The 27,331-nt window shown below is 58.8% G+C and overlaps 4 protein-coding genes across 16 annotated transcripts; 2 read left to right on the top strand and 2 right to left on the bottom strand.

Annotated features, from left to right (window-relative positions):
* The first annotated feature begins 364 nt into the window (after positions 1–364).
* AGPAT1 (1-acylglycerol-3-phosphate O-acyltransferase 1) lies at positions 365–8,752 on the top strand. Of its 6 annotated transcripts, none has more exons than XM_059702411.1 (7): positions 365–595; positions 5,769–5,977; positions 6,180–6,313; positions 6,600–6,775; positions 6,900–6,995; positions 7,105–7,177; positions 7,636–8,752. In XM_059702411.1, the coding sequence occupies exons 2-7, from the start codon at positions 5,778–5,780 to the stop codon at positions 7,815–7,817; spliced, it is 861 nt and encodes a 286-aa protein (XP_059558394.1). In that variant the 5' UTR covers positions 365–595; positions 5,769–5,777; the 3' UTR covers positions 7,818–8,752. The 6 variants fall into 6 exon arrangements, with proteins under 6 accessions (XP_059558394.1, XP_059558395.1, XP_059558393.1 ...); XM_059702412.1 differs by having other exon boundaries at positions 365–553; XM_059702410.1 differs by lacking the exon at positions 365–595 and adding an exon at positions 900–1,034.
* EGFL8 (EGF like domain multiple 8) lies at positions 8,677–11,935 on the bottom strand. Of its 6 annotated transcripts, none has more exons than XM_059702405.1 (9): positions 11,086–11,181; positions 10,521–10,646; positions 10,239–10,361; positions 10,025–10,137; positions 9,818–9,913; positions 9,556–9,726; positions 9,341–9,432; positions 9,112–9,265; positions 8,677–8,950 (listed from the first exon to the last, which is right to left on the bottom strand). In XM_059702405.1, the coding sequence occupies exons 2-9, from the start codon at positions 10,619–10,621 to the stop codon at positions 8,901–8,903; spliced, it is 900 nt and encodes a 299-aa protein (XP_059558388.1). In that variant the 5' UTR covers positions 10,622–10,646; positions 11,086–11,181; the 3' UTR covers positions 8,677–8,900. The 6 variants fall into 6 exon arrangements, with proteins under 6 accessions (XP_059558388.1, XP_059558387.1, XP_059558385.1 ...); XM_059702404.1 differs by having other exon boundaries at positions 8,677–8,982; XM_059702402.1 differs by lacking the exon at positions 11,086–11,181 and adding an exon at positions 11,757–11,935 and having other exon boundaries at positions 8,677–8,982; positions 9,112–9,432.
* A 125-nt stretch (positions 11,936–12,060) lies between these two features.
* PPT2 (palmitoyl-protein thioesterase 2) lies at positions 12,061–21,614 on the bottom strand. Of its 3 annotated transcripts, none has more exons than XM_059702423.1 (9): positions 21,429–21,614; positions 20,430–20,623; positions 20,031–20,184; positions 19,512–19,607; positions 19,307–19,414; positions 18,493–18,576; positions 18,292–18,376; positions 13,012–13,066; positions 12,061–12,846 (listed from the first exon to the last, which is right to left on the bottom strand). In XM_059702423.1, exons 2-9 carry the CDS (start codon positions 20,613–20,615, stop codon positions 12,703–12,705), a joined length of 912 nt encoding a protein of 303 aa, XP_059558406.1. In that variant the 5' UTR covers positions 20,616–20,623; positions 21,429–21,614; the 3' UTR covers positions 12,061–12,702. The 3 variants fall into 3 exon arrangements, with proteins under 3 accessions (XP_059558406.1, XP_059558404.1, XP_059558407.1); XM_059702421.1 differs by lacking the exon at positions 21,429–21,614 and adding an exon at positions 20,802–21,053; XM_059702424.1 differs by lacking the exon at positions 21,429–21,614 and adding an exon at positions 20,749–20,975.
* Positions 21,615–23,140: 1,526 nt separating this feature from the next.
* On the top strand, positions 23,141–26,543 carry PRRT1 (proline rich transmembrane protein 1). Its single transcript, XM_059702407.1, has 4 exons — positions 23,141–23,285; positions 24,117–24,655; positions 25,168–25,353; positions 25,496–26,543. Exons 1-4 carry the CDS (start codon positions 23,267–23,269, stop codon positions 25,670–25,672), a joined length of 921 nt encoding a protein of 306 aa, XP_059558390.1. The 5' UTR covers positions 23,141–23,266; the 3' UTR covers positions 25,673–26,543.
* Positions 26,544–27,331: the final 788 nt, after the last annotated feature.

A 27,331-nucleotide genomic window follows, 5' to 3' on the forward strand; every position in this document is an offset into this window, starting at 1 on the left:
CTGCCCTTGCTTTCCTTTACTTCCTCTTTCACAGAATGTCCGGATTCCTATTGGGCTTTGGAGCGTATGACTCCAAAGCAACCGACTGGCTGGACTCGACAGAGAATGGTGGTCAGGCAGTGCGCGTGCGCAGCAGGCGGGAAGGGGTGGACCAATCCCGTGAGCGCTGAGCTTTCTCTGGGCCCACCCGGCACCTCTATCTCGTCGTCATGGTGACTGCTCTACAATTGGCTGGGTTCAAAGGATTCGGCTCAGCCTCCTCCGAGTCCTCGGGTTGTGGCATCTCTCGCTCGATTGGCCCGTTTCCTGAACCCTAATTGGCCGAGATCGGAAGAGACAGCAAAGAGCTCGGGGAAAAGGGCAAAACTAGGGTCGCAGGGTTCAAAATGGTTCCGGCCTCCTTCGGTGACGTAGGGAGCAAAACTTGGGGCAGCCCCTCCCTCTCGGTGAAGGATGGGGAACTGGCCTTAGCCCGACGCCGGGATGGTGCGAGCCTCGACCGGCGGCGCTGGTGTTAACCGCCCCCCGCGGCTGGACGCAGCCCGCCCTGCAGGTGCTTACGGGGCAGAACCGAACTAAGCCAACCCCGTTTAAAGTGAGCGGTAGAACAGAGTCGACCTCGACTCCCTTTTAAACCCCCGCAGCGAACAAGCCCAGCTCCACCCCTCCTTGAGGCGACCGTAGGCCCGCCCCTTCCTCCGAGTGCGATGCCCCGGGAGCTGGGGTCCCCCCGGGCTGGACCCCGGGGCCGGGCACGCGGCTTCCGAGCGGGGGCCCCTGGCGCGAGCGCGGGCCTTTGTTCCGCAGTCAGTGACCCCCCTGCGGCCGAGGAGCAGCCGTAGGTAACACCCGGGGCCAGAGCCCCGACTTCGTCCTCGGGCGTGTGAACGCTCTCGGCGAAGGTGGGGCGGGGCGGGCAGGCATCTGATAAATGCCGGGGAGGTGGCGGTTCAAGAGTTCGGTAGCGGGTTAGGGAAAGGTTGCCGGAAAGAAGAGGTGGAGGCCAAGGAAGAAGCAGGGATAGAAGGCTCCTGGTAAAGGGGTTGTGGGGAACACGGGCGGGGACCGCGCTACGTTCACGGCTTCACAACTCCGGAGGCGTGCCTGTCCCGGGGAGCTCAGCATCCCCCCCCTCCGCCCCGAAAAAGCGGCCCCAATGCCCAATGTCCGCTTTAGGAACAGGCGCGCCCGGCTCTGCTGGGGAGGGGGTCGGCGCGGGAGGAGGCCGACAGGGAGGCACTAGGGAAGGTGCGGAGGCCGAGGAGCCGGCGAGGCCGGGCAGGGGGCGGGGGGGCGGGGGGCGGCGAGGGACGAAGGGGGACCGGACTGCGGGCCGGAGGGCGAGGTGGAGCCCGGAGGGCCGGGAGAGGGACGGGGTGCTTGGCATCCGGTGGGCGCCAGCTCGGTGTGGGAACTGAACGGGGGACGGGAAGAGGGGTCTTAGGAGTTGGAGGGATTAAGCTGCAGACAAGGGAGCTGAGGAGGAAGGAAGCGGCCGAGAAGGGTGGCGGAGAGCGGTGGGAGCGGGAGGTCGGGCAGCCGCTGCCGAGCGGACGGAGGGAAGGGATGCTGCAGGCAGCGCCCTGCCCGGCCCGGCCCAGCCCCGAGCCACAGCGAGAGGAGCCGCCCGGGGGCCGGGGAGGCGATTGGCGGGCCGGGCCGCCCATCACCGCCCCCCGCTTCCTGACCAGCCCCGGAAGCCGGCGGGCGCGGGGGGCGGGGGGCAGCGGCAGCGGCAGCCCAGCCCTCCGAGACGGCAGGAAGGGTGGGAGGGAGCCGGGGACAACCCCCTGCGTTCCTACCGCCATGGGCCCTGCCTCCCACTCGCACCTCCCCTCCATCGGCCGGGGCTAGGAGACCCCCAAGTCCTGTCGCCCCCTTGGCACCGACACCCCGAACGAGGCAGAGACACAGCCACCCGCCACCACCGCTGCCGCAGCCTGGCCGGGGAGGGGGCCAGCCCCCAGGCTCTCCTCCCCGCTGAGGTGGGGCAGGAGCGGGGAGGGAGGCGGAGGGGAGGGTGCGGGGCTGGGGAGAGGGCTCTGGGGAAGGAGAGGGGACCTGAGGGGGAGGAAGGATGGGGGCTGGAGGGAGAACGGAGACCCCGCGAGCTGCGGGGCGGGTGTGGAGGGGGCGCCTGGGCGGGGATCCCTGCCCCTTCCCATCCCCGGCTCCTCTCCGTGCCCTTTGGCCCCACCTGATCCTGGGAGGCCGGGCCGGGAGGAGGCTGCTCACGGCAGGATGCGCTTCCCAGGAACGCCCCGCTGGCCGCCGCTCGGCCTCCATCCAGGCACAGGGCCTCTGGTTTCCCGCGGCCTCCGCGCTGCTCGCCCTCCTGACACTTGGCTGTTTTCTGTGTCGAATCTGTGTACCTTGCACATAATGGCTTGTGTGCAGCTAGGTTGCCCTAGGCTACCCACGGGCTGTGAAGAAATGATGTTATTTCCCATCAGAATTGCCCATTCGCATCTTACGTCCATGTCTCCCGTCTAGTCCCGCCATGCTCAGGTGTGTGAGTTTTCGTATCCATATGCATCTATTATTGGCTTCCTGTTTCTTGCACATAAACTTGCGTGTAGAGATGATCCCTTGTTTTGGGGGCTCCTGTGTTCCGTCCGTGTTCCCATCACATGCAGCGGTCTTCATGTGCGGGTCCGGGGCTTCCCTGATGAGCACATGCTCTTTCCATGATTCGGTTGGCCCCTTTGCCGAGTATATTTTCCCAGTCAGGGTTCACTCTACACATATGCGTGCTCCTTCACATGGTACGCTGATGTGACATGTCCAGCATGCTTATGGTTACACGTACTGTTCATTATTTCTTAATTTTATGGGCCTTGTGTTTTGGGAGTCAAGTGCTCATTAACCCATTTGGCGCTCTATTGTGTTTATAAATCCTTGGATGTTTCTGCTCCAGAGAGGATGACTTATATTACTAGTGCATACGAGAGCGGGTACCTGGGCCTCCACCTCCCCAAAGAACCAGGCCCAGGTGCCTCACCTCGCTGACGTCTCCGGCCTGTGCCTCTTCCCGCACATGATCCCTCCGTGGCCGTGTGCGCCCTGGGCCAGCCCTGCCGTGCGCATGGCCTGTGCGCGGCTCGGCACCGTGGCATGTGTTTGACGACAGCAGCCTGTGAATCCCCTTCTGTACGTGTCTCTCGTGTGTGTGACGGTATGTGCCATCCTGCTTGTTGCCGCTCTGCTTTCACTGTGGCCGTGCATCACGTGTACGCTCGGAGTAGGTTACTGTTAGGCTCCGTGCGTTCACTGCTTTCTTGGTGACGTCTCGCTGATATCCTCAAGAGGGCAGCTAGCTTCCTCGCGCTCAGGCCGGGCTTCTGTCATTATTCGGGCTGTGTGGGTGTGTGTGCAGCCTAATGGTGTGCTCAGCAAATGTTTATGAGTGCCTTCTCTGTTCCTTCTGCCTGGGCACTGGGGACAAGACAGTCCGTGTCCTCAAGCTGCTTATACACTAGAGAGGGAAAAGAAATGCCAGTGAGCAGTTAGACACAGTGGTGTCAAGATCGGTGGTTCTCAAACTCACCTGGAAGGCCTGTTAAAACACAGATTCATGGGCCCAACACCCAGCATTTCTGATCCAGGAGATCCGGGGTGAAGTCCAAGAAGTTGCATTTCCACACTTTGAGAACCAGTGATTAAGAGCAAAGTGTAATGAAAAGTCAGGCCTAGTGGGCTTCAGAAAGACCTCCAAAATGTGACCCTGAGCTGCGTGAGGCGGGTGAAGGGGTGGAAGGGCGTTCCAGCCAAAAGGAACAGCATGTACAAGGCACAGAAGCCTGAAAGGTCCTGGTGTGTCTGAGGAACTGAAGTAAATCAGTTTGGAGTAAAAGGCGTTTGTGGGCGTGTGGCCAAAGAAGTAAGCAGAAGTCAACTTGTCAAGAAGGGCCTTTAGGCAAGACAGGAAAAAGCCCAGATTTGTGCTACAGAGAATCTCTGGTTGCCATGAGGAAGAGGGATTGAAGAGGAAGAGTTAGGGGCCTGCTGCAAAAGGCCAGATGAGAAACGCTGCTCCAAGCCTGCAGGGGCAGTGGGACGGTGGCTCGGAAGCCTACCCTCAGAGCTGGCGTGTCCTTCCCTGTTGCCTGTTACCTTCGCTCTTGGCAGTGGGCTTGCCTTTGAGCACCGCCCTTCCTGTCATTGGAAGGCAGTGTCTTTGGCCTTGATAGCATTTACCTGAACACTGTTTTTGTGAATTGGGACCCTGCCCCCAGCAGTGGGACAGCGGAGTGGAGGAAGAAGGAAGAGCCTAGAAGGCAGGTTCTGGGCGCCCGTCCGACTTCCTCTTCCAGGGATGGTGGCGTGATGTCCCTTTTACTCTGCCCTCTTTTTTCACTTGGTGAGACCTTACCTCTGTACATGCCTGGCCAGACTGCTTGCAGGAAGGGAGGGAAGGAGTGGTGGGATTCATTTGTCTGTGGAGGTAGGATTGATGGATGTAGTTACTCCTAGTGCGTCCATGGCTTTATCTGGAATGGGAGGCCGTGTGGGTGGAGAGGAATATTCTAGGTATGCATTTCCAGGCCTTCCTCTGTCACTGGGTAGGATTATAAATTTGTGTGTGTGTGTGCCGGTCCGTCTTGTGTGTCTGTTTGCCTGCGTGACAGAGCCTTTATTCTTGTCAGCCAGCCCTTGAGAATGTCTGTGGGTGTTTGGTGACTCTCGCTGTATCTGCTGTGTGTGCACCTATGTGATATGCACACAGATGGCAGTGGAGCTGAGGGGCTAGGGGCACAAGGCTGCTTAGGTTGAGGCTGGGAAGTGTATCTTAGGTGCCATGTGTTACCTCCGGTAAGTTACTTAACTTTTCTAGGCCTGTTTCCTATAAAATGTAAATTCTGTGGTTTAACATAGTGTATAGTATATATAAACCAGCCCTGTCTAACACAAATATAATGCATGCCACATATGTAATCTTTAATTTTTCTTTTTTAATCCTCACTGAGGATATTTTTTCCATTTATTTTTTTAGAGAGAGTGGAGGGGAAGGAGAAGGCAGGGAGGAGAGAGAGAGAGAAAGATCAATGTGAGAGAGACACATCGATTGGTTGCCTCCTGCACATGCTCCAACCGGGGTTCAAGCCTGCAACCAAGGCATGTGCCCCTGACCGGGAATCAAACTCATGACCCTTTGGTCCACGGGCCGATGCTCTAACCACTGAGCACACCCGGCCAGGGCTGTAATTTTTAATTTTTTGGTAGCTACATTGAGAAAGGTAAAAAGTAACAGGGTGAAATTAATTTTAATATATTCTATTGAACACAAAAGCTTGTAATTGCAAAATGTAATCAATATAAAAGGTTATTAATGGAATATTTTACATTCTGTTTTTCATTCGAAGTTTTTTGAGATCTGATATGCATTTTACATTTCCTGACGTCTCAATCTGGACTAGGCACAGTGCACGTGCTCAGTGGCCATATGTGGCTGGTGGCTGCTGGATGGACAGCGCAGGTGTAGACCCTCACCAGCTACTAGTGTTAGCTCTCCTTCTATTGTCCTTTTATCATCACACATCTGCTTCTTGCGGAAGCACATGCCTCATATCTCTTGTGCATCTGAAGATATCTGGGCCTTCAGAGAGAGGGGCGGGAGGCCAGTCCCGAGCTCCCCTGTCCCAGCTAGAGGCTCCCTGCATGGGTTTCGATGGGAGCCCTGGCCCCATCTTGTCTCCTGCCTTCTGCACCTCACCCGCCCGCCCCCCTCCAGGAATCAGGCCCACTGTCCCTCACCCCAATCCCTGCAGGTGACCAGAATGGACCTGTGGCCAGGGGCATGGACGGTGCTGCTGCTGCTCTTCCTGCTGCTGCTCTTCCTGCTGCCCACGCTGTGGTTCTGCAGCCCCAGTGCCAAGTACTTCTTCAAGATGGCCTTCTACAACGGCTGGATCCTCTTCCTGGCTGTGCTCGCCATCCCCGTGTGTGCCGTGCGAGGACGCAATGTCGAGAACATGAAGTGAGGGCCAAGGGGTGCTGGGTGCTGAGGGAACCTAAGGGTCGGAGCAGTGTTTGGGGAGGACATGGGTGTGTAGGAGAGACTGAAAGAGTCCAGGGGCGGGAAGGGGGAGGATTGCCAAGATGTGGGAAAGAGGGGAGCTGAGGCAGGCAGGCTGGCGTCAGTGGATCCCCCTGGAACCGCCTGCCGTGACACCCCCTAGGATCTTGCGTCTGATGCTGCTCCACATCAAGTACCTGTACGGGATCCGCGTGGAGGTCCGCGGGGCTCACCACTTCCCTCCCTCACAGCCCTACGTCGTGGTCTCCAACCACCAGAGCTCCCTCGACCTGCTTGGTGAGACCTCCTAGAACACACCTCCCCCAGCCATGCCCTTCCTCTTGGAACCTTCCCCAGAATCTCCTCCCGGAGGTGCTCACCTGCCCCTCAGCTGGGACGTGGCTGTCTCTCCCTCAAAAGCAGGGTGGTAGGCCTTTAGTCACCCTTCCCTCCACTTGGGTCTTCCCTGGCCCTGCCCCCCAGTCTCCCTCTTCCTTTATATCCAGGCCTTAGTAGCGTAGTGATGACCTGGGTGAAGTGGGCCACCTCCGCCCTGGTGCTCACCCCCCCTTACCTGCCCCAGGGATGATGGAGGTACTGCCGGGCCGATGTGTGCCCATCGCCAAGCGGGAGCTGCTTTGGGCTGGCTCTGCCGGGCTGGCCTGCTGGCTGGCTGGAGTCATCTTCATCGACCGGAAGCGCACTGGGGATGCCATCAGTGTCATGTCTGAGGTCGCCCAGACCCTGCTCTCCCAGGACGTGAGTCACCCTGGGGACGAGGGGGTGGTGCGTATGGAGTAGAACAGTTGTAAAGAAACGGATGGGTAGGGTCAAGGGGCCACAACCGTTCTGCGACCCTCCACGCATGTGTCTTCTTCGGCAGGTGCGGGTCTGGGTTTTTCCTGAGGGCACCAGAAACCACAACGGCTCCATGCTGCCCTTCAAACGCGGCGCCTTCCACCTGGCAGTGCAGGCCCAGGTGATGTCCCCTCCCCTTCTGCTGCTGAGCCCAAGCCCCGCCCCCCTCCTCTCTGGCTCCACCGGGCCTCAGAAGGGAGTCCGGGGCTGATGGCTTTTCCCTTCCCCAGGTTCCCATTGTCCCCATCGTCATGTCCTCCTATCAAGACTTCTACTGCAAAAAGGAGCGCCGCTTCACTTCGGGTGAGGCTCTGAGCAGCCCTGGGGGTGGGGACCAGAAAGGTCATGGCAGAGGCTAGGGGGACGTCCCCATAGGGCAGGGCAGTGAGTGTCAGAGCTGGGAAATGTCCACAGGGTCACCTGCCGGGAGGTGATGAAGCACCCCCATGAGAGGCCGTTACTGTCGGGCAGGAAAGATAAGGCCTGTGTGTGCGGAGCTGGAACCCTCCGCAGGACGTGCTAAACCCACGGGGGGGGGGGGCGGGGGGCGGGGGGGCTGGAAGGGTGCGAGTCTGTGGTTCGAGGAAGGCTTCATGCAGGAGGGCCTCAAGGACCAGGTGGCATTTGGCAGGCAGAGGGGCAGTTGTCCAGGGTCGGGAGAAGAGCCCCAAGAGGTTCAGAGAGGAGTAGCAGGAGCTCAGAAACGGCCCCACATGGGCAAAGGCCTGGGTAGACAGGCCCTGACTGCTCCCCCCTCCCAGGGCGATGTCAGGTCCGGGTGCTGCCCCCAGTGCCCACAGAAGGGCTGACACCAGATGACGTCCCAGCTCTGGCCGACAGAGTCCGGCATTCCATGCTCACCATTTTCCGGGAAATCTCCACTGACGGCAGGGGCGGTGGCGACTATCTGAAGAAGCCTGGCGTCGGCGAGGCCGGGCTCTGAGTTCCCTCCACCTCCCCCTCCACACACCTGCCAGCCAGTGGGTTCTGACGCAGGACCAAGCCCTCTTCCTCGTCCCCCCTCCCTACTCAGTCTCCTCTTTGGAGTCTTCAACTTCTGAAGTGAATGTCTCTGCCCCTTCCCAGCTCCCCCCATGGACTCTTGCCTTGGTGCAGTCTCCACTCCGACCCTCCCCACCTCCTGCACCATGAGTCTGTGGGACGGTTGCCTCCCCCTCATCTCCAGTGCTCAGCCTCCATGCGATGGGAGCACTCCATCCTGTCCCAGTGGCCCTCCTTCCTGTGTGGTCTCTCCCTCTCCCCGACATTGGCCAGTGGACTCATCCTTCTGTGGAACAGTTCCCCCACCTCCACCCCATGGATTCAGCGGACTCATCCGTTTGCCAGGAGGACTCCTCATGCTGTGCCTGGAAGCTGGTGCCGGGAACACCCCCCAGGCTCCTCCTGGGAACACTCCTCAGCAACCCACCCTCCCTCCCACGGAGCCTCCGTCAGGGGAGGCTGGACTCTTCTCACTCGAGGTCCCATTCCTGCCGGGCCCAGGTGCCCAGGACTGAGCAACCCCTGGATGCCAGTTTGGTCTTCACATTTCTGCTTCCCCTGTTCCCGTCCCCTCCGCCCTGGGGCACATTCTGAAGAGACGGGAAGTGCACTGCAGGGGCCGCACTCAGGCTCCCTGGCTGGAGGGGATGGAGGGCTTTTAATTTATTTCTCTTTCGTTGGAGGTTTCCCCCCTTTGAGCCAGTTTTCATTTCCTCCCTGTGGCATTAGCCTCCCATCCTCCCATCCCAGACCTGTGCCTACAACAGGGAGGGGCTGGGAGCAAAGGAGGAGGGTGGGACTCCGTTTTTCATGGTTGTTTTTATTAATTATCTGGATAACAGCAAGGAACCAAGAATAAAGATTGCGAGATCTGGACACGGGCTGCCTTGGTTAAGTTGAAGCAGTTCCCGCCCCAGGGAGTCCGCCGAGCCCCGTCCTCAGTGGCGGGTGACTTGGCGGCAGCTCCCCAGCGGGTGGCGGTCCGGCTTCGGTATAAAGTGGGGCAGCGCTCTGCAGAGGGTCCTCACGGCCGCCCGCTGAGGCCTGGGCTCAGGCTGTTGTCCTCACAGGAGCCTGGTTAATGGCAGGAGAAGGCAGGCCTGGGTCTGTGGCCGCCCCGGCGGAGCGGGTGTGAGTCCGGGGGAGACTGGTGCCCCCCAGCCAGCGAGGCCGCGGCGGGCGGTGAAGGGGTCGGGAAGCTGGGAGCCCACGGGGGCGGCGGGGGGGGGACTCACAGGCGCCCAGCCGCTCCTCCAGCTGCAGCACCTGGTCGCTGAGAGAGTCTATCCTGTCGCCCCGGCGCCACAGCTCTGCCACCTGCTCCGGCCGCAGGTCTTCGGGCGGCACGGGCAGCACCGCTCGGACCCAGGCCCCGGCCTGCCCCGCCCACTGCGAAGGAAGACGCCGGGGTGGAGGGGCGGGGCGCGCCCAGCCCCGCGGCTCGGCCCCAGCGCCCAGGCTCACCTGCTCCAGCCGCTCGAGGCGCCCTCGCAACTCCCGGACCTCTCGCCTCAGGGCGCGCTCATCGCGGTCCGCTCCCCGGTCGGCTTCCCGGACTGGGACAAGGAGAGCGTGACGGCTGCCCGCGGCCCGCCCGCCCGCCGCTCACACCCGCCCCCGCCCCGCTCGCCCGCCCTCCCGCCGCTCACCCGCCCCCGCCCCGCTCGCCCGCCGCTCACCCGCCACGCTGAGGACGCTGGCGCCGGTCGGGGGCTCCGGGGGCCCCTCCAGGCAGGTGCGCCCGTCCGGGCCCAGCACCAGGCCGCGGGGGCAGCCGCAGGTGAAGCTGCCGGCCGTGTTCAGGCACCGGTGCGAGCAGAGGGCGGCGCTGGCCCTGCACTCATCCACGTCTGGTCACGGGGAGAGGGGGGCTAAGGGGGGCGGGCGGGCGCGGGGTGGGGGGGAGGGCCTGGCGCCCGGAGGGGCGGGGATCCGACTCACCCACGTGGCAGTGCTTTCCCCCCCAGCCGGGGGCGCACTCGCACTGGTCCGGCCGCAGGCAGGCGCCGCCGTGGAGGCAGGGCTTAGCACAGATGGCTGCGGGCGGGGGAGGGGGCGGGGGAGGGGCGGGGGGGGGCGTTTGGAGCAGGCCACGGGCTCCCGGCCACCCCGGCGCCCCTCCCCGAGGCCCGGGGAGAGCCAGCTCACCTTCCTCACAGGTGAGCGCCCCCGGGTGCCGCTTCTTCCATCCCTGGCAGCACACGGCGTGCGTCTGCCGCACCTCCCGCCTCACCTCCCGCCACGCCACGCGGTATGTGGTCCTGGAGCACAGTGCCCGGCCCGGACCCTGACGTATGGGTCCTGGTCGGGGTTCTTGGGGTTCCTCTTGAAAGACCCCGGGACCCAAGCTCCCACCCCTCACCTGTAGGTGCTGCAGATGCGCCTGCCCGGGCACAGGGTCAGGTAGGGCTTGTACACGGGTTGGCTGTAGGACTCGTTGTAACGGAGCGGGACCAGCAGCGTCTGCTGGGAGCAGACCCCCTGACTGCGCCCGGGCGGGAGAAGGTGGGGGCACTGAGCGGGCCAGGCCTGGGAGCCCCTTCAGGTGGCGGCCACACCCCCTTTCCAAACTTCGCTGGCCACCCGTGAGGCCCCACCCAGCTTTCCTGAACATCTCACCCTGCCCCTGCCCCCTGGTTGTCACCTCTCTCTGGGGGATCCACCCTTGGACCCGTGGCCGGACGTCAGGAGGAGGAGGAGTGAGAGGCCGCTTAGGAGAGTGCACAGCTCAGCCCGGGACCCCATGCCGCTCCTGACGCCAGACTGCCGCCTGCAGGAAGGAGGTTAAGGATGCCCTTCCCGCCGCTCCCGCGCAGCCCGCGGTGCCCTCTGAGGGCCACAGCACATTCATTCATTTGCACACACTTGCACCAGTCACCGGGCGGACACGGGGGCATGTTTACCTAACGGCACCCTTCCTTCAGCACCAGGCTCCCACCCGACACCCTCTCCCTCCCCTCCACACACACTTACCTGCCCTTCGTGACCCTCTGATCTCTAACATGCCCTCTTCCACCTTAGTCTTCCTACCTTCAAAACCTTAGGTATTCACCACTACACCCTCCCCCCTTACACACAAACTCCACACCCTAAACACATTCCTACCACCCTCACACATCACATACACCCCTCACCCAGACAGCACCCCCAACTCACACTCTTAAGGCTCCAAATGACCCCCACTTTCCCCATTGGCATTCCATGCCCACCTGCCTTTCCCTCTCTCTGGGAGAGTCAGGCCCACCAGCCTCAGCAGCAGCCGCTCCACTGGTGGGCAGGCTGGCTGGCTGCTGAGAGGAGGGGCTGGCCACAGAGCCCTCCCACTCCTGCCCCCTCCCACAGCCCCCCCAGAGCTCCAGCTTGGTGTGCTCAGTGGGGTCCAAGTCTCACCACTTGCCCACCCCGGCAAAGGGCCCCCTAAAAGTATCTTCCCAACTTTCTGAGGCCCCTTCTTTCTGGACCCCCCAAATCAGCAGAGGCTACTTGCTATATAACTACCAGTACCCTGGGCCCTAGCCTCCCCCTTAAACCCAACACAGACTGGGGGGAACGGGGGCAGGGAAAGAGCTGGCGGAGAACAATGTGGGGTCAGGTCATGGGAGAAGAGGCAAGATCAGTTGAGGAAAGAAAGAAGGGAAGTCATCACAGAGGGGTAGGGGCAACCCAGGGCACTAGGGGAAAACGGACCCCACTTCTTGATGACATTTGTCAGGGCCTGGGAGGGGGCACAGTTGAGTCAGCCACCGCCCCCTCTGCCGGAGTAGACAGGGCCCTATTGTCTCTGTCAAAATTCCTCCTTTCAAGGAAGAGGAGGCTCATTGTCTAGCCCCTCCCCAGCTCTGGTCTACAAAGGTTGGAAAGGGGCTCAAGAAATGCTTACCCTGACCCCTAGCCCCCTGGGCTGGCCTGGGGGTGGCAAGGACATTCCTTCCATGAAGCTGGGGCACAAACAAGAGGCCCTGTGCTCAGCCCCCCAATCTCAGCCTGGGACAGGAAGAGAATTGTCCTCAGCAGGAAAGAACCCACAGAGAATCAGGAACCCACACAGAATGGGCATTGAGAGAGCGGAAACACCAGGGGGTCCCACCCCAGACCAGGCATCCGGGCACCCAGGCCTCAGGCTCTCCATTCCCACACTTTTTGGGGAGCCAGGTTCCCTCACCTGGAAATGAGCCAAGCCACACTGAGGAAATGGAACTTTATTTCCATAAATACAGGGTAACACCCATTTAAGGTTAGCTAAAGGAGGGGCTGGGGCCTCAAAGAAAGTAGGCTCCCAGGAAGTACCCCAACACTGAACATAGGGACTGGGGGATCCCCAAACCTGAGATGGGCCTCGCAGGCCACAGATATTCCCCAACATTGACACTTCAAGAATGGAACTGTACCCACAGGGGAGCCTTGGACCCCGCTCTCATGGGTAGTCCTTCCTGGGGGTGAGAGGGCTGACAATGGGGGAGTTCAGCGGGAACAGAGTAAAAGTGTCCTGAGCAGCCTGGGAGGAGACCCCTGTGGTGGGCAGGCTGGGTTCCCCTCCTGCACAGCCGAGATGGAGGAGCAGCCACAAGTTTAAAACCTGGTTTCTCACTTCCCAACCTCAGTCTTGGGAGGATGGGAGAGCATGGAGCCACCCCAATTGAAGACATGAGGTGGGGGAGACCAGGATTTGTCATTCACAGAGCAGAGGAGGGGGTCCTGGGAGCCCTGGTTGGTGGGGGCAGTGTGCAATGACATGTTCACAGGCGCAACGGAGCCTGACATCCGCTTTCCAAGGCCACCACTTGGTCTCTGGGCCCAGGAGTTCCTCGGGACCCCTGGGCATGTCCTCAGGAGAGCCAGGGTTCGATGCAGGTCTCGTAAAGGGTGTGGTTGGAGTGCCAGGCTGTGTGGGCAATCCCCGCCATGGGACACCTCACGATGGCCCCCCGGGCCAAGAGAGTCTTCAGCCCAAAAGAATCCCGAAGATAAACCTTTGAGAGGGTAAAGGGGCATGGGAGAAAGACACAGGGAGAGAGGACGTGAATTCCTGCTGGTGTCTCAGGCCCCTTCCCAGGGTGAACCTCTGAGCTCATGAGTCAGCAGTAGGGAGGGCTACAGACAGCTGGGATGGGCATGAAGAAATCCCAGGCACTCACCAGTTGTTCCTCCATCTCCAAGACCGTCTCATTTGCGTCATAGAAACCAAAGAAGCTACAAAGAGATGGGGGTGGGCCATTATCAGGAGAGTTGGAGAAAATCAAGGTGGGGTAGGATCCTTTAAGAACTCACAGCCTGTTGGGGAGACAGGCAGCAGGGAGAACACTCAAAAATATTTATCTGGACATCATGCACCCCATGAGGTGACGCATGGAAGATACGGCATCACTTCACTGAACCCCCAAACTGAGGGACATTCTACAAAATAGATGGTCCATACACTTAAAAAATATCAATGTCCGGACAAGAGGAGCTTGGAAGTAGTCAAGATTAAGAAGCTAAAAAGACATGAAAACTTAACACATGATCCTGGGTTTGACCTTACACTGGATTTTTTTTTTTTTCCCCTAAAAAGACAGCCCAGCCAGCGTGGCTCAGTGGTTTGAGTGTTGACCTATGAACCAGGAGATCATGGTTCGATTCCCGATCAAGGCACATGCTCAATCCCGGTCAGGGCCCAGCTCAATCTCCAATATGGGGCATGCAAGAGGCAGCTGATCAATGATTCTTGCTTCATCATTGATGTTTCTATCTCTTCCTCCCTCTCCCTTCCTCTCTGAAACCAATAAAAATATATTTTAAAAAAAAGACAATTAGAGCCAGGCCAGTGTGGCTCAGCAGTTGAGTGTTGATCCATGAACCAAGAGGTCACCAGCTCAATCCCCAGTAGGGGGTGTGCAGGAGGCAGCCGGTGGATGTTTCTCTCTCATCAATGTTTCTTTCTCTCCCTCTCCCTTCCTCTAAAAAATCAATAGAGCCCTAACCGGTTTGGCTCAGTGGATAGAGCATCGACCTGCGGACTCAAGGGTCCCAGGTTCGATTCCGGTCAAGGGCATGTACCTTGGTCGTGGGCACATCCCCAGTGGGGAGTGTGCAGGAGGCAGCTGATCGACGTTTCTCTCTCATCGATGTTTCTAACTCTCTATCCCTCCCCCTTCCTCTCTGTAAAAAAATCAATAAAATATCTATTTTTTAAAATCAATAGAAACGTTTTTTTAAAAAAAGATAATTAGAAAAATTTGAATAAGGTCTATAAAGCAGTGGTTCTCAACCTTCTGTTCCTAATGTTGTGACCCAACCATAAAACTTTTTTTTTTTTTAATATTTTATTGATTTTCTACAGAGAGGAAGGGAGAGGGACAGAGAGCCAGAAACAGCGATGAGAGAGAAACATCCATCAGCTGCCTCCTGTACACCCCCTACTGGGGATGTGCCTGCAACCAAGGTACATGCCCTTGACCGGAATCGAACCTGGGACCCTTGAGTCCGCAGGCTGACGCTCCATCCACTGAGCCAAACCGGTCAGGGCGCAACCATAAAATTATTTTCGTTGCTACTTCATAACTGTAAAGTTGCTACTGTTATGAATTGTAATGTAAATATCTGATATGCAGGATGGTCTTAGGCAACCCCTGTGAAAGAGTCCTTTGACCGCCAAAGGGGTCGCGACCCACAGGTTGAGAACCGCTGGTCTATAGAGTACCATATCAATGTTGATTTCCTGATTTTGATCATTGTATTGCAGACTTATAAAAAACGCCCTGTATGTAGGAAATATGCACTACCATACTCAAGTTTTAGGGATAAAGAGATACTATGTCTTCAACCTACTCTCAAACGGCTCACACACATCCAGTAGGGGGCATGTGGGAGGCAGCCCATCAATGATTCTCATCACTGAGGCACCTACCTCTCTCCCTCTCCTTCCCTCTCTGAAATATATATTTATAAACACTAGGTGACGAGTATATGAGATTGCTTTGTACTACTTTGGTAACTTCTTAAGTATGGTATTGTTTCAAAATAAAAAGGTCTTAAGCCCTAGCTGGTTTGGCTCAGCAGATAGAGCGTCAGCCTGCGGACTGAAAGGTCCCAGGTTCAATTCCGGTTAAGGGCACATGCCCAGGTTGGGGGCTCAATCCCCAGCAGGGGGCATGTAGGTGGCAGCCGATCAATGATTCTCTCATCGTTGATGTTTCTATCTCTCCCTCTCCCTTCCTCTCTGAAATCAATAAAAACATGTATTTAAAAAAATTTTTTTAAAAAGGTCTGAACATGTTTTTTCATTAAGAATATATAACTGGCCGAAACCGGTTTGGCTCAGTGGATAGAGCGTCGGCCTGCGGACTGAGGGGTCCCGGGTTCGATTCCGGTCAAGGGCATGTACCTGGGTTGCGGGCACATCCCCAGTAGGAGATGGGCAGGAGGCAGCTGATGGATGTTTCTCTCTCATCGATGTTTCCAACTCTCTATCTCTCTCCCTTCCCTCTCCCTTCCTCTCTGTAAAAAATCAATAAAATATATTTAAAAAAAAAAAAAAAGAATATATAACTGGACGCTGGCAAGGAAGAACCGAATGCTAATAAGTCCAATGGGCCACAGGAGCAGAGACAAGCCACTGCCTCAGTGCAGAGCAGGGGTGGGGAACCTTTTTTCTGCCGTGGGCGACCTAGATATCTGTATTATAAAAGGCCAGTGGCCGTAACGCTGCAACGACCAAATGGCTGGTCACCAGGAGGTGCACTGATGGGTCCCATGGCATGGCGGGTCTAGGGTCTCACACGATTTCACGCGCTGGGCCTCTAGTTTATAACATAATTCCATGGCCGTACCAAATTATCAACTTAAAAATTAGCCTGCTGTATGCCCTAACGGGTTTGGCTCAGTGGATAGAGCCTCGGCCTGCTGACTGAAGGGTCCCAGGTTCAATTCCCGTCAAGGGCATGTACTCTGGTTGTGGACACATCCCCAGTGGAGGGTGTGCAGGAGGCAGCTGATCCGTGTTTCTCTCTCATCGATGTTTCTAACTCTCTATCCCTCTCCCTTCCTCTCTGTAAAAAATCAATAAAATATATTTACAAAAAAAATTAGCCTGCTGTATTTGGTCAAACATTTAATTCACCCCTAATGCCTTGGCAAGGCCAGACCAAACGATTTCTGGGGCCTTACCTGGCCTGCCCGTTTCAGAGCACCCCTGGTTTAGAGCATCAACAAAGGCTTCCCCGCCATGACCCTGGACTAGGGAAGGCTGCTGCAGGCCAATGGGATGCAAGAGCAAAGGCGCAGAGGGAGGCGCAGCTGGGCCTGCGGGGAGCTGGGTTGGAGGCCTGGAGGCCATGTGGAGAAGCTGGGTTTCGCCAGGCGTGGGAGAGCAGCAGGGACACATCGACCCGGATTTGCCCTCCAGCTCTGCCACACTCCCCGTGTGCAGCTGGGCATGTTACTGCTCCCGTGCCCTATGTAAGTACCTCCTTTGCAGCGAGGCAGGAAAACATGTGGTTAACAGAGAGAAAGCCTGACTTTACCACTTACAACTCTATGAGCACAAGCAAGTAATTCCATCTCTTTGCACCCAAGTTTCCAAAAAGGATGTTTTGAGGATTAAATTGAGCTTTATTTAAAGGTGCTACGTAATTACAAGCTATCACTATCTTTATAGGGTTGTAGATCTGAAATGAAATGCAAATAAATCCCATCTCTTACTATTGTTATATAAGGGATGTTACTCCTTCACTCAAAACCCTCCAATGTCTTCCCATTTTACTCAGACTATACAGTCAAGGGTCGTGGTTGCTGGGGGCTGGGGGAGGCTGGGCTGAGGATTTCGTGTGTTTTTTTCTTTTTTTTAAAATATATTTTATTGATTTTTTACAGAGAGGAAGGGAGAGAGATAGAGAGTTAGAAACATCGATGAGAGAGAAACATCGATCAGCTGCCTCCTGCACATCTCCTACTGGGGATATGCCCGCAACCCAGGTACATGCCCCTGACCGGAATCGAACCTGGGACCCTTCAGTCCGCAGGCCGACGCTCTAGGATTTCGTGTTTAATGGATATGGAATTTCAGTTTGGGAAGGAAAAAGAGTCCTGGAGACGGATGGTGATGATGGTCACACAATAATGGAATGTACTTCATGCCACTGAACTGTGCATTTAAGAATGGCAAATTTTGCCCTGGCTGGTGTGGCTCCGCTGGTTGGAGCGTCATCGGTACACCGAAAGGTAGTGGGGTTCAATTCCCAGTCAGGGTACATACCCAGATTTTCGGTTTGAGCCCTGGTCAGGGCACATATAGGAGGCAACGGATTGATCTCTCTCTCTCTCTCTCTCTCTCTCTCTCTCTCTCTCTCTCTCTCTGCAACAGATTGATGTTTCCCCCTCTCTTTCTCTCTCTCTGTAAAAATAAATAAATACATACATACATTAAAAATGGCAAATTTTATGTTGTGTATATTTTTTAAAAAAAGAAGTCAAGGGCCTTTGCCCTACAAAGGCTCAACATAACGGCTCCCTGCTACCTCTTTCAACCTCCTCTCCCACTCTCCCCAGCTCCCTTGTTCACACAGCCCCAGGGCCTATGCAGGTGCTGTCCTTCTCCCGGGCCTACTCCCCCACACTGTTGCACAACTCCTTCCCCGATTTCCTTCCTTCCGCCTCGGCCGGTGCAAAGGGCACCTCTTCCCGGAGGACTTCTCTGGCCACTCTCTAAAACAGGCTCCACTCCTGACGGCCGTCCCCTGCCTTATCACTCCCACCTGACACAGACAGTTACATCTGGTATCCGTCCCCCACTAGAGTGGGAGCTACATTACAGCAGAGACTTCACTGACAGCTGTTCACAGGCCAGAACAGCGTCACGGCACGCAGTGCTCAATGAGTGACTACGGAGGTCAGTGACACTTCAGAGCACTCATGGAGATCTGGAACCGAGGCTCGCACAGTGCCACGGCGGAGACCGGGATTTCCCAGAGGAGGAGGGTGGAAGGGATGAGTAGGAGGCAGTCACAGCAGACCAGGTAAGTAAAAGAGGTGACAGGAAATGGATTAAAAGGGCATGGAATGTCTGCACATGTTGTACCAATGTCAAGTTCCTGTTTTTGATACTGTGCTATAGTTACATCAGATGCAACCATTGGGGCAACTGGGTGAAGGGTACACAGGACCTCTCTAAACCATCTTTGCAATTTCCTATGAATCTACAATTATTTCAAAGTTAAAAGTTTTTTTATAAAACTAGGGGTGGTAGGGATGGAGAGGATAAAGAATCAGCAGGATGTAGTGACTGGCTACATACAAGGGGTTGGGGGTGACTCCCAGGTTTGGATCTTGGCCGACAGGCATTAACTGGACAGTGGGACCAGTGTTAGGTATGCGATGAAGACTGATGGGGATGCGGGGGTAGCCTTAGCGAATCTTCAGGCCGTGCAGCCCCTCGTTACCTGGACTGCCAAGGCGTAATGACACCGTCGTCAGGGCCTCCGACCAGCACCATGCGGCCCACGCGGAGGAAGTTCTTCCGCCACGCTGCAGTTTGGGAGCAAGAGAGCCCGAGTCAGCACGGGGGCCGGGCAGGTTGGAGGGGGAACACAGCGGGTCAGAAAAGCAGAAAATGACTCCCGAGTAGAAGCCTGGGGTCTCACCAGTGGCATTGGGATGGTCTCTTTCCCCATTGATCAGGGCCAGGAAGCTGCTGGCATTGAGGTACAAGTCGTCGTGGTGGGGATCTGGGTACAAACAGCATTTAGAAAGACAGTCAGAGGAGCAGGGAGAGGAGGCAGGACCGGAGACTGGAAGACCCATCAGGAGGCTTCAGTAATAGACAAGGTGAACAGTAATGTAACGCAGCAACAGTAATAACTGTGAACATGATAGCGAACTCCTTTACCTAGCACCTACTGTGAGCCAGACACTGTCCAAAGTATGCTGTCCTCATTAATTTATGTAATGCTTACAACCACCCTGTAAGGTAAGTATGATATTATTCTTTTACAGCTGAGGGAAACTGAGTCACAGGAAGGCGAAGGAACACCCGGAGGCACCCAGCAGGGTCAGACTTCAAACTCCAGCAGCCTGGACCCAGCATCCATGGTCTTCAAAAGCACCTTAGGCTTTTGCAGTAGGCCCACTGCTTGTTTCTGTAAAGGAAGTTTCATCGGAACAGACACATGGCGGCTTTCACACAGGCGTGCCAGAACGGATGAGCTGTGACAGAGACTATACGGCCTAAAAAACTAAAAATATTTACCATTTGGCGCCTTAAAGAAAAAGTTTGCTGACCTCCGTACCACACTGTACTTTCTGAGACAATAGCTGATACACATAAAGCATTTTGTGCTCAATAAATATAAGTTATCACTATCGTTACTGCTATTGGCTATGGAAGAGGGGGGAGCAGCAGGCCCTAGCCTCCAGGGTACCCCTCCATGGAGGTCCAGGTTAGCCTCCCCTACTCACCATGCCAGTAGTTGCATATGGAGAACTCCTGCCCCCAGGGGCTATAGCAGATCCGGTAGAGGTTAGACCGCATGGAGGTAGGGAACAGCCACTTCAAGTAGTCCGTGTCTGGCAAGAGAACAGCGGCGCCAAGTAGACCCAAACCTTTGTGGCACCCCCCCCCCCAAACTCAGGGCCCCCTATGAAGCCCACCGTACCCACTGACCTCCATACTGCCCCATCTGTGGGGAGGAGAGAGAGATGAAAGAATCCACATTGTGTTCATCCATCACGGAGAGCAGTGCCCGGCACACCAGGCCTCCTGTGGGCAGACCACCACATGGGCAGGGATTTGGGGACAGCCAGCCCAACAGTCTCCACAGCCTCCCCCACCAAAACGTACAGAAGGAAGACTGAGGCCCAGACAACAGACACGTCCTGTGGCAAAAGGTCCGTACCACGTAAGCGACAGAGCCAAGAGCCAGACCCTAACTCTAGGGTGTTTTTTACTGCCCCTCTCACTATCTCTTAGGGCCAAGAACCATGGGTAATGGGGAAGGGAGCAGGTAGCAGTGTGGCCACTGAGGATACAGAGATGAGACCCAGGGGCTGAGGGAAGTCAGAAAGGAGGGCTCAGGCACCGGGGTCCTGCTGGACAATGTGGTTCAGAAAAGGGGACGCTAGGAAGTGCCCCTCAGGTAAGGATCAAGCTTCAGACAGGGCTTGGGATTAGGGGGTCACCTACCCTGCGAGTAGCAGATGAGATGCACCCCTTGAGGGGCCTTTGCCATGATGGGGGCCACGGCCTCTCGGAACCCTTGCACCTGTTCCCACAGGGGCCGCAAGCTCTCTCTCCCATCGAAGAGATCAAGCACCGTGACCTCAGTCCCAGGGTGTGTCTGTGGGAAGCGGCAATGCTGCAGCTGGGGGTGGGCTGCGAAGCCCTCCCCTCCACCCCAGGCTGCGCCAGTGCCTACTGTGCCCCGCTAGAACCGGGGGTCTCGTCCCCCACCCAACTCTCCCCAGCCCGGCACCAGCTCCCGAGGAACCGGCAGGCCAGAGGGGCGGCTTTCGGTTCCGCACGCGTCCTCCCTAGCCACCGCAGACGCCCCCAACGCCCCGCAACCAGGTGTCCCGGCCAGACCTCGTTGATGTAGTCCAGCAGGTGGCGGAAGCTGTACGAGCTGTCAAAGAGCCCGTGCACCACGATGACCGGCTTGTAGGAAGCGCGGCGGGGCGCGGGGGCCGCCGGCAGCAGCAGCAGCGGCAGGAAGGGCAGCGCGAGCAGGATCCCCGCAGGGGGCAGCCGCGGCCCCCGGAGCCCCGGCATGCTCTCACCTGGGGAGGGGGTGCTCGTGAGCGCGGACCACGGCCCCTGCCCTCGGGGCAGACTCCGCGCTACCAAGCCTCTCCCGCCCGGGCCCCCCTGGTCCGGGTCACAAAACAGCCAACTTTTAACTTACTCCGTCCTCGGCCCGCAAACACACCCCCACCGCGCAGACGCAGCGACGCGCACCCGAAGCCCCGCCCCCAGCTGGCGGCGCCCGGGCGCCCGGGCGGGGACCTCCCGAAAGCGTCGTCCCCGCCGGGCACCAGCGGGCTTCTGCAGGAAGGACCTCTGAGCAGCAGCCAGGTCCCAGGGAGGGCGCACCTCCCACCGGCCCGGCTCCGGGAGCCCGCCCCGCCCGCTGTTTACGCCTCCCGGGTCTGGGAGCCCGGGGGGGAGGGGAGGGGAGGGAGGACGGCGTGCGCCCGGGAGTGACGGGGGGAGCGGGGCGGCAGCTCGGGGTCGCGCTCAGCCGTCATATCCGGGGCTTTCCCTGGCAACCGTGCCAGCGTCCCAGGCAACGCAGGCCGGGGCCCGGAGGAACCATGGAACTTTCCATTGCGCCCTGGGAGCGGGGGGGACAGAGGTGGAGCGGTTCATTTTGACGGCGAGGAGAGGGAGAAGCAGCAGAGAGGTCCTGGGAACAGAGACAAGGCCTTCGCCCCAGTGCCGGGCCCTGGGGTCCGGCTCCGCAGGGAACGCGGCGTCCTCTCCCGGGGAAAGTCCTCCGCGCTTCGCCGTCGCTGCCGAGGGCTGGAGCCAGTCCAGGCGAGCCCCACCCGCCCCTGCCAGCCCGCCCGGCTCGGCCTCTTACACCTCTTGATCCTGAAGTGCGTGTAGTGCCTTGTCTCCCGAGGCGCGGAGAGTCCTCCTGGCCCCTCGAGCTAAGAGCAGCCTGGCCCAGTTTCTCCTGCCCTACTCTCCGCAGCTCCCAGAAAGGATCCACCCCGAAGGGTGGAGGGCTCCCGAGGCGGCTCTGACTCACGCTTGCTAGCGTGGTTTCGACCAGACTTTCAACCAGAACGACCCCCGCAATCTGGCCCTTAGCTGGGAGCTCCTGGGGCGGCTCCCCACCCAGACCCTCCCACCAGTCCAGACTCCCAGCCCCCAGCATCCCCACCTCTCCACCTGTGACCCTTACCCAATACCCAGGAAGAAGTTCATGAAATAAAATGAACTCACTATGGCCAAGCTGCTAAGTTACTAAAGGTAAGCAGGTTGAGGTATGAAGAAATGATTCTATTCTTGTTTTAACTTAAACTTTGGAACTTTCTAGTCCTGCGTCAATGCCTGCATATACCTCAGACCTCCAGACAACTGAGAAACTACTCTGATATCCAGACCACCTGACATCCAGTGTGCAGACCGCTGGTCAGCTAGAGGACTACCCATCCAGAGGCTAAGAATGAACTGATTCTTCTGAAAAACTGTACCCTATAAGCCTTTCTTCCTCCTCAGGAACACTCCAAGTATTGCTTAATTGTGCTACCAGTTTGCCAGCCCTAAGATCCGTGGTTAAATCTTTGCCATTTCTTTATATCGAAGCCTCCAGACACTTACTGAGTTCCTTGGACACCAGGAGCCCCAGTTAGAGCTTTGACTTAGCATTTAACGGTGTTTCCTTGAGAAAAGAACTTCCCAGATTGTCTGAACCCCTCCCTTGTTCACAAGGTCTTTGCTCTTCTAAAGTACTTCCCAATCGAACCAATTTGAGCTCTGAGTTGTGTAGAATGAGGTGGTGATACAGGTTAGGGCTCCCACAAACACCATAGAAACCAGAATGAGGAACCATGATTTAAATCTCTGTAGCCTGGGACTGGCCCAGCTGAGTGTCTCTGTTTAGACATGAAGGGGAAGGACACAGCCGAGGAGAGTGACTGTGTCTTGGCGAGTGGAGGGGGTTAAGAAATGGATCTGAACCCTGGCAGGCCCAGGAACTCTAAGAAGCCCAGAAGCAAAGGAGAACAGGGGATGGAGTACATCTTCCCCATTCGCCCAGGCCTGGGTGGCGGGTTGGAGCTCTAACCCTGGGAACTTTCCAGGCCATCGCACGTCTCAACTCTGCATACACACCTCTCTCATACACCGTTGTCTCTCCTAAAGTGAGGAGAGGAGGGGCAAGAATTTGGGAGAAGAATCTGGGGCCTGACAGGGGAAGCTGGGGAAGGAGCCGCCTCGCTGGAGCGAGCCAGACCTGCAGGGAGCTGGGTTTGAATCTGAGGAGCACCTACTCCATTCCTCCCACAGCTGATCACTACAGCCAGGCTCGGCTCCGAGGGACAGGCTCTAGAGTGTTCTCTCTCCCTCCTTCCTCTCCTTAGTCCCACCCACTTTGCCTGGTCTTGCTTGCCTCCCTGTTTCCATGACAACTCCAAGGGAGCCCAAACTGGGGGCTTGAATGCTAGGGTGAGAGGAGGAGAGACGAGTGGGGGTACGTCTGAAGAGCTCCCCCAACCCCGCCTCGGTCCCTTTAAGCTCTCCCCCCCTCCCTGTTCTCCCTCTGCCCCCCCACCCCCACCCTCCGCGGCTGTCTTCTCTCCATCTCTTGCGCTCGCTGCTGGCTGCGCAATCCCTGCACCCAGACTCCAGCTCCAGTTGGAGACCCCCGACTCCAGCTACAGAGACCCTGACCCAGCGAGACAGAGACTGCAAGCATGTCATCAGAAAAGTCAGGTAAAAAGCCACGGCCAAACCTCCCACTCCCTCTACGGTCTCCTGACGCCCCCCCCCCCCCCCAGCTCCAACCCCCTCCCGTACCTCTTCCTAGCGGGTCTCTCAGCTCTCAGCCACCCCTAGACCCCCTCCTCTTCCTTCTCTTCCTTCCTCCTTCCAGCTCCAGCCTCTGTCCCTGCCAACGTGGGCAGCAGGGGGTAGGCTGAAGCAGTAAGGGAAGTCGGAGAGAGTGGCTTAGCATCAGCCAGGTGCTGCAGGGATAGCATCGTGGGGAGTGACAGATGGACAGATGGCACTGGCTGGCATGGGGACATCCAGTGGGGACGTATGGAGACACCATCACATGCGGGTTGTTAGGGGAGTAAAATCCAGCAGACCCTCCTTTGTCAGCCCTAAAGGAAGCACTGAGATTCCCCTCCCCCCGAGGAACGGCAGGGTGGACCGTGGCAGCCGGCTTGGCTTGCACAGTGCTGAGCTGACACACGTTAAAGCCGTGTTGCATGGCTACATGTACACGCGCAGGACGAGCTCCGAGAGCCAGGCCCGAGGCAGCCACAGCCAAGCAGGCGCCGGCTCCGCTGTGAACGCCGTGGGCCCCGTGCTGTGAAGAGCAGAGTTGTGACCTCAAAACTAGATAGAAAGACAGAAGTGCGGGAGCACAGATGGCCTAGATACAAGCCCACTCCTGCCCCCAAAACGAGATGGCTTCTCACCTGTCTCCTCTGTCTCTCCCACTGTCTTTCTCCATCCCGGACCCTCTGTGTCTCCCCCTAACCCTCCCCATCTCGCTCTTGTCTGCCCCTGGACCCTCGCCTCGGCTCACCGCCCCAGGCCTCCCGGACTCGGTCCCTCACACCTCTCCGCCGCCCTACAACGCCCCGCAGCCGCCCGCCGAGCCCCCCGCCCCGCCCCCGCAGGCGGCGCCCTCCGCGCACCACCACCACCACCACCACTACCACCAGTCGGGCACCGCCACCCTCCCGCGCCTCGGGGCCGGCGGCCTGGCGGCGTCCGGGGCCTCCGCCGCGCGCGGGCCCTCGTTCTCCGCCACTCTGCCGCGGCCCCCGCACCACGCCCCGCCCGGCGCGGCCTCGGGGGCGCCCCCGCCCGGCTGCGCCACCTTGCCCCGCATGCCACCCGACCCTTACCTGCAGGAGACGCGCTTCGAGGGCCCGCTGCCCCCGCCGCCGCCCGCCGCCGCCGCCCCGCCCCCGCCGGCGCCCTCGCACACCGCCCAGGCCCCCGGCTTCGTGGTGCCGACGCACCCCGGGGCGGTGGGCACGCTGCCGCTGGGGGGCTACGTGGCCCCCGGGTACCCCCTGCAGCTGCAGCCCTGCACCGCCTACGTGCCGGTCTACCCTGTGGGCGCGGTGAGTGCGGCGACCGGGGCCTGGGAGGGGGGAGGGCGCGATGGGGACACCCTGGGCGCTGGTGGGATGGGGAAACTGGCCAGGGGACCTGCGGCCTAGGGTAAGGCCTGGAGAGGCGGGGGAGGAGGGGGCTAGGGAGAGGCCTGCGGGGAGGGGGTCTGGCAGCCAGTGAGGGCAGAGACCACGGCCTGGGAGCGGGAACAGAACAGCGGAGGGAGCAGAAACCGGGGACTGAGTGAGGGGAGAGGCCAGGTAGGGGCCTGGAGGGAAGAAACAAGGTTTGAAGTGAGGCGTGGCAGCGCCGGAGGGGCATGCCTTGGGGGAGGGAAGTTGGAGTAACCCCGAGGATGTGGGGTTAATGGCAACCATGGAGGGAGGAGCGGGCCTCGGTGGAATGTATGGGTGTTCTGGAAGCAATGTGCAAGAATTGTGCTTTAAGAATCGCTCTTCCAAAAGCGGACCATTGTGGGGCCCAGAGGGTCCGCATGACGCCGTCCCCCTTCCTTACACAGCCCTATGCAGGCGGGACCCCGGGGGGCGCGGGAGTCCCCTCCACGCTGCCCGCGCCGCCGCAGGGCCCGGGGCTGGCCCTGCTGGAGCCCAGGCGCCCGCCGCACGACTACATGCCCATCGCAGTGCTGACCACCATCTGCTGCTTCTGGCCCACGGGCATCATCGCTATTTTCAAGGCGGTGCAGGTGTGTATGGGGCGTTCGGAGAGGAGGCTCACTCGGCTTCTCATCCCAGGAGCCGGGCGTCGGGGAGCAACTTGGAGGGGGGCTGCGGCCTACGCGCGGGCGGGCGGCCGTTCTCTGACCCGTTCCCCGCCGCCGCCCGCAGGTGCGCACGGCCCTGGCGCGCGGAGACATGGTGTCGGCCGAGATCGCCTCGCGCGAGGCGCGGAACTTCTCCTTCATCTCCCTGGCGGTGGGCATCGCGGCCATGGTGCTCTGCACCATCCTCACCGTGGTCATCATCATCGCCGCGCAGCACCACGAGAACTACTGGGATCCGTGAGGACGCCCCCGGCCCGGCGCCGCCCTGCGCCCCTCCACCTCAGCGCGGCCTGCGCTCCCGCCGCGGACCCCCGGGGCGCCCTGCACACCCGCCCCCGGGGCTGCCGGACTGGGATGCGCCCTAAGCTCGGCCTCCGCGGAAGCCCTCGCGGTGCGGGCACGCTCCGAATCCAGTTCCTCAGGAACCGCGCCGAAGCCCACACTCCCAAGGACGCCGCGTCCCTGGGTCCCAGCCAAACACCAGGCCCCAGGCGCCCCAGACTCCCCTCCCCGCTAAAAGCAGCGCCCCCGGGGAAGCTGCGGGAGGGTCCTTCGCGGAGCCGGGAGCCTGGTCCCGCAAGCCCCGCCTCCTCCATAGGCTCCGCCCCGGCTCTGAAAACCCCCGCCTCCAGGTCGGCAGGCTCCGCCTTCTTCTCTTCCTCGCGGGGTGCTTCGGGCCGGCGATTGGGTTTGGGGCACCGCGCCTCGACCCCAGACCGACAGACTCCTCCCGTTCTCGCGGCGTGAGGACCCAGCCGCGGCGCAGCCACGGCTCCCGCGCGCTCCCGTATTTGCCGGCGGTTTCTTGTCTCCTCCACCCCATCTCCGCCGAGTTTCTTGCTAATCCCAGAACCTCTATTTTTGTTTTGTTTCTTGGGATGGCGTTTGGGAGGCTCCCAGTTTAGGACCCTTCCCTCTGGGAAGAAGATACCGTGCGGGTCCCTGTAAATATTCCCGAGCAGCCGGGCGAAGGGAACCCAGGCTGCGGGCCTGCCGGTGTCCGGAGGGAGCCCGCTCCCGCCCCCCGGCAGCCCCGCCTTGTTCTGGTCTGTGTGTGAGTGTGAGTGTGAATTTCTGAAAGCCAATATTAAAGAGTCTCAGTGGATTTATCACCCGGAATTCCGATGACTAACAAAGACCCTGCTCTTTGGGTCCCCCTTTCATCTCTCCCCATTTCCCCTTGGGGTGTGAGGGGGAAGGAGACGGACAGGTCTCAGGACACCAGAGAGAGACGCACACGCAGGGGGAAGGATCCCTGGGATCCTGCCCGGGAAGACCTTGGGGTCCGTTCTCGGGGAGGATTTCTTTCCGCAGCACATCTTTCCACTCCCTCCCCACTGGGCTTCAGGCTGTGGAGAGGGAGAGGTACCAGGAGACCCAGAGCTCTCTCCCCAGAACCCCAGAAAGTCAGGAGGGAAGGAGAGGGCAGACCATTCTGAAGAAGTTGGCCAGAGGTTGGGTGGCAGAGAAAAGGTTCCTGCCTGGGCTGGAGGGTGGCAGACAACTTGAATTAGAGCCCTAAGTGGCGTGTTGTACCCGCACAGGGAAGGCAGAGGGAAGGGCTGCGGAAACCTGTCTCAGCCTCTTCCAGTTGCTATCACTAAATGCCAGAGGCCGGTGCTCATAAACAACAGAATTTATTTCTCAGGGTCCTGGCGGCTGGAAGTCTGAGATCAGAGCACCGCACGAGCCCCTGAGGCCCTCTGGATTGCAGACTTCCCATTGCATGCTCAAGCGGCAGAAGGGGCGAGGGCGTACCCCATTCATGAAGGCTCCACCCTGGGGACCTATCACCTCCCAAATCTGCACATTAGGATTTTAACATGAAGTTTGCAAAGAACATAGTCAAGCTACCGCAGGGCCCCAGGGAGGAGGTCAGTAGCCTCTCAAACCCAAGTGG

Source organism: Myotis daubentonii, chromosome 6 (assembly GCF_963259705.1).
Source record: "Myotis daubentonii chromosome 6, mMyoDau2.1, whole genome shotgun sequence".
Classification (NCBI taxonomy): Eukaryota; Metazoa; Chordata; class Mammalia; order Chiroptera; family Vespertilionidae; genus Myotis; species Myotis daubentonii.